Here is a 4,712-nt window from a genome sequence, read left to right as displayed (position 1 = left end):
CACCTGTCACTTTGTGTTTCTTTGGAAATGAGGGGTTTATGACTTAGCCTGAGAGAAGCCAGATTTGCCCAACTCTTTTGGAACAGTCTGGTCTGCTCCTAGAGTAGGGAGCCAACCCTCAGCTCTGTCCTGGGCCTTGCAGGAACGCTGGCGGGTGGCTGCTGAGAAGTCCAAGGCAGAGTCTGCACAGCGCAGCCTGGAGGAGCAGAGGAAGGTCATGGTCCAGCAACTCTCCATGGAGAGGGAGGAGCTGGAGAGAGCCAAGGTGAGTCCAGCTCTACCCTCAGCTGTTGACCCCACCATTCCTGCCTGAGGACACTCACACTCCCCTCCTGCCCCCACGCAGAGTGCCTTGCTAGAGGAGCAGAAGTCAGTCATGAACAAGTGTGGGGAGGAGCGCCGGCGCCTGGCGGCAGAGTGGGCCGAGTATTTCACACAGCAGAAGCTGAGTAAGGAACGGGCCGAGCGCGAGGCTGAGAGGGCGCTCCATGCGGACTCCCAGAGGGAGGGCACCATCATCAGCCTGACCAAGGTAAGACTCAGAGCCTCAGTGGCCCTGCCTCCCAGTTGTGTGCAAATGATCCCAGGCCTAGGAAATAAGAGCACACAACTGGACATGGCAAGAAATTGGAGCAGCAGTCAGCACCCCGGGTAACTTCCTTTTCTCGGGCACTGTGCATATTTGTCTTATTGCTAGTCGGTTCCTTTGACTCAGATATGTAAGCGAGGAAAGTGATATTAGAGACACTGGACATACTGAATTTACATGACTTGTGTGGGGGCCCCAAACTGGGCTTCAGGCTTCTCTGATCCATGTCCAAGAAGCCCCTTGCTCTACTGTCCACTGCCAGAGGTGAGGGGGAAGGAGTCCCCAAGGGCTGTCTGGAGCCTGGTGTAGCTCTGGATAGGGGACCTCAGCATTGATTCCAACTTCTCAGGAGCAGGCAGAGCTGACAGTCAGGGCCTGTGAGCTCCGGGCCAAGGAGGAAAAGCTGGCTGCTGAGAGAGAGGCTTTGGAGAGAGAGCGCCAGGAGCTTCGGCTGGAGAAGGACAGGTTACACCAGGCCAGCCTGCGCCTCCAGGCCCGTGCACAGGAGCTGGAACACATGAGCAAGGTGTGTCTTGGAAGGGCTGTGGGATGAGCCACCATGTGATTCTAGCTAGCCCTGACCCATGGTCTCGCTGCAGGTGGCCTCCAAGAAGTATGAGGAGGGTGAGCAGGCCCTGCAGGAGGCCCAGCAGATGCAGTCTGAGCAGCAGGGCCGGCTGCAGGCAGTTCAGCGGCAGCAGGAATGGCTGCGGCAGCAGGAGCAGCGTATGCACCAGGCAAGGTTCCAGCCCCCACTCTTCTGTCTCTCAGGCCACCTGCCTGTCCTTCTCACTGAGTCCATCTTTTGGGGGTTGGGCGCAGGAGCATCTGAGCCTGGCGCAGCAGAGGCTGCAGCTGGACCGTGTGCGGCAAGATGTGCCCTCCAGCCTTCCAGGGCTGCGCTCCACAGTTCAGGGCCCTGCAGTGGCCAGCATGGATGGTAAGTGACTCCAGGAAGATGGGACACAGTGGGAGTAGTAGTGGCAGAACCTCCTCCAGCCACTCAATAGGGGCTGCTTGAAGCTGTTTATTTGAAGACAGGAGCCCAGGCTGAGTTCAAACTCAGATCTTCTGCCTCAGCATCCTGAATGTTAGATTATAGGTGTTTCTACTGTTGAGCTATTGAGTATCTCTCTTGCCCTACCCCCTTTATTTTGTTTATTTTTGTTTTGTTTTTCAAGACAGGGTTTCTTTGTGTAGCCTTGGCTGTCCTGGAACTCGCTTGGTAGACCAGGCTGGCCTCGAACTCACAGAGATCCGCCTGCCTCTGCCTCCCAAGTGCTGGGATAAAGGTATGCGCCACCAGCTTTGTTTTCCGTTTTGAGGGGAGTTTTGTTGTTTCTGGTTTTGTTTCGAGACAGGGTCTTACTATGTAGCCCTGGCTCTCCTGGAACTCCCTAAGTAGACAAGGCTGGCCTTGAATTCACAGTTAGAAATTCTCCTGCCTGTGTTTCTTGGTGCTGGGATTAATGAGCCACCACACTTTTTTGCTGTTATTTGTTTGTTTTTGTTTCTGTGGAGTCTGACCTTGTAGGCCAGGCAGGCTTTGAACTCAGATTATTCCTCCTCCCTCTGCTACCCCTTGTTAGGATTGCTCTGCCACCACAGTCTCCAAGTCTTCTTTCTTCCTTGTTCTTTTGTATGTAGGTCTGTGCACCCATGCATCTGTAGAGCCCATAGGAGGATACCAGGAGTCTGCTCCAACACAATGTGCCTTGTCCTTTTTAAAGAATGTTGTGGGGGATATTCTGTACTGGAGGAAGGCATCAGATCCCCTGGAACTGGAGTTACAAATGCCTGGGAGCTGCCATGTGGGTGCTATGACTGGAACCTGGGTTTTCCAGAATCTCCAGGACATGGGGCCAGGCTCTTCCCGTGTGTGCAGTGTGGGTTTGGGTCCTGCAGGAAAAACCAGGCCTCTCAGTTTTCTCCCTGACATTGGCTCCTGCCTTTCTCGTCAGCCATCCAGGCCCCTGCTCCCACCATTCCTCAGCGTAGCCAGACACCTGCTGCCTCAGTGCCCACACACCTTCTTGCCAAGCTGCTGCTGCTGAAGCACACAGCAGAGCAGGTGAGTGCCACTGGGCTCGGGTTCTCGGGTGCACACACATTTATAACGAACTGTCCCTCCAAGGCTCTAAGGAGGTCTGGCCCCTGCTCATAAAGGGGAAGAATAGACCACTAGGCCTGGGGATTTGTTAAATGGTAGAATGCTTGTCTAACTTGTACAGTGCCCTGGTTCAATCCCCAGTAATACCCCCTGTTAAAATTGGTTTTGAGCCAGGTGATGGTGGCACACATCTTTAATCCAGCACTTGGGAGGCAGGTGGATCTCTGAGTTTGAGGCCAGTCTCGTCTACGAAGTGAGTTCCAGGACAGCCAGGTTACACAGAGAGAAACCCTGTCTCAAAAAAATCAGAGAAAAAAAAAAATACAGAGCAGCACTCGGGAGGCAGAGGCAGGCGGATCTCTGTGAGTTCGAGACCAGCCTGGTCTACAAGAGCTAGTTCCAGGACAGGCTCCAAAACCACAGAGAAACCCTGTCTCGAAAAACAAAACAAAACAACAACAAAAAAAAAAAATACAGAGCCTGCAACTTTCACCCCAGCACTTGGGAGGCAGAGACAGGTAGATATCTGAGTTCAAGGCCAGTTTGATCTACATAGGAAGTTCTAGACCAGCCAGGAGGAAAAAAAGAGAAGAGGCGGCGAACTGCCCACATAGCTAAGACCTGTTCTACAAGAGGTCAGCAGTGCCTTCTTAACCTGCAAATAACCTATGACGTCAGTGGCAATGGCGGCCACTCAAGGCGCAGGTCCCACATGGTGTGCTCAGGCCGAAGACTGCAAGTGCTTCGTGAGCTTGCCTTCCTCACAGCCCTGCAGAGCCATAGCCTTAGCCTTTTCCTTCCTGTTTGCTTTTTGTTTGCTTGTTTTGTTGAGATGGGGTCTCTCTCTGTAGCCCAGGCTAGCTTGGATTTGCATGCGGTCCTCCTTCCATTGCTGGAACTACAGATGTGAGCCAGCATGCCCAGCTATGAGACAGTCTTATCGGTTTGTAGATGAAGACACTGGCCTAGAGACATGAGGTCATTGCTGATAAATTCCAAGACTCTCAAGTCCTTGCCAGGACTGACATCATGGCCTGTCTCATTCCATGCCTGAGCTCCCACGTACCCCCACTGCTCCCCAGTGCAGGGAGTTCCTCAGCGCAGGCTGGCTCTCCAGGGTCAGGAGTACCCTGTCAGGGCACAGAAGTGTGGAGCACTCACCTGAATCTGCCTGCCTCACAGGACCACGACTTCTTGGAGAATGAACAGTTCTTCCTGGAAACTCTGAAGAAAGCGCCCTACAACATGGCATACCATTCTGCCTGATGATAGCCAGCGCCTCCTCAGCCAGCCCGACCCAGAGCTCTCCTCGGAGGAGGAGGCTCCTAGGAAGGTGGCGCACTACCCAGAGCCTGATTACAGCTTTCTGTGCGGACAGAGTATCTGTGTGTTCTTCCCAGCTAAGGGGCAGCAGGTGCCTCCCCAAGGGAGCAATGACATCAAGGCCTTCTTACCACCAATCGCCCACTCCTGTCCCATAGTAAGGCCCCAGATCATCACCCCCTTCTACAGGGCAGCCACTGGAGATTGTCATGCCTGGGCTTTTCTCAGGGCACTAGCGTGGGACACCATGAATAGTCATCTACTTCTCCCTGACTGAGAGGTCCCTTCCCACTAGGGAATAGGGAGAAGGGCCTCTGAGCCACACTAGCTCCTTCCTCCCATCCAAGTCTCTACCAGAGGTGGGCGTGGGGAGCTGTAGACCCGAGGGTATATGGAGAAGCAGAGGAGGGAGGTAGATTTCAGGAGCTGGAGCCTCTGCCTGGAAATAAGGTACCCTTGGGGCCTGTGAGGGACCACACAGCTGCGCTGCTGCTGCTCCTCCAGTCTTTGGTATGCCAAGCAGGGTATCAGGAGTTGGCAGGGGAGGGGAAATGATCCGGCAGACCAGGACAGAAGGACTCAGAAAGAAACCACAGTTGTTAATACAGCAGCTTGCATTCAGGGGGTGCTCCTCGCTTTCCACCTGAGCAGGTGTGCCCACAAGAGCAGGGGCAGAGGAGACACATGAAG

The 4,712-nt window shown here is 54.1% G+C and overlaps 1 protein-coding gene across 6 annotated transcripts in view; it reads left to right on the top strand.

Moving 5' to 3' along the window:
- The window catches only part of Fbf1 (Fas binding factor 1), a 27,558-nt gene extending 22,852 nt beyond the window's left edge, over positions 1–4,706 (top strand). For all 6 annotated transcript variants that reach the window (XM_026780589.1, XM_013347644.2, XM_026780588.1 and 3 more), the window contains 7 exons: positions 143–265; positions 347–532; positions 939–1,115; positions 1,189–1,326; positions 1,412–1,529; positions 2,551–2,660; positions 3,882–4,706. In XM_026780589.1, coding sequence (XP_026636390.1) covers positions 143–265; positions 347–532; positions 939–1,115; positions 1,189–1,326; positions 1,412–1,529; positions 2,551–2,660; positions 3,882–3,965 — 936 coding nt within the window. In that variant the 3' untranslated portion in view covers positions 3,966–4,706. The remainder of the gene's footprint in view (positions 1–142; positions 266–346; positions 533–938; positions 1,116–1,188; positions 1,327–1,411; positions 1,530–2,550; positions 2,661–3,881) is intronic.
- The last annotated feature ends 6 nt before the right edge of the window (positions 4,707–4,712 follow it).

The sequence above is a fragment of the Microtus ochrogaster genome, chromosome 7 (assembly GCF_000317375.1).
Source record: "Microtus ochrogaster isolate Prairie Vole_2 chromosome 7, MicOch1.0, whole genome shotgun sequence".
Classification (NCBI taxonomy): domain Eukaryota; kingdom Metazoa; phylum Chordata; class Mammalia; order Rodentia; family Cricetidae; genus Microtus; species Microtus ochrogaster.
The sequence above is the reverse complement of the archived record's forward strand: the minus strand, read 5'-3'. Positions and strand labels throughout refer to the sequence as shown.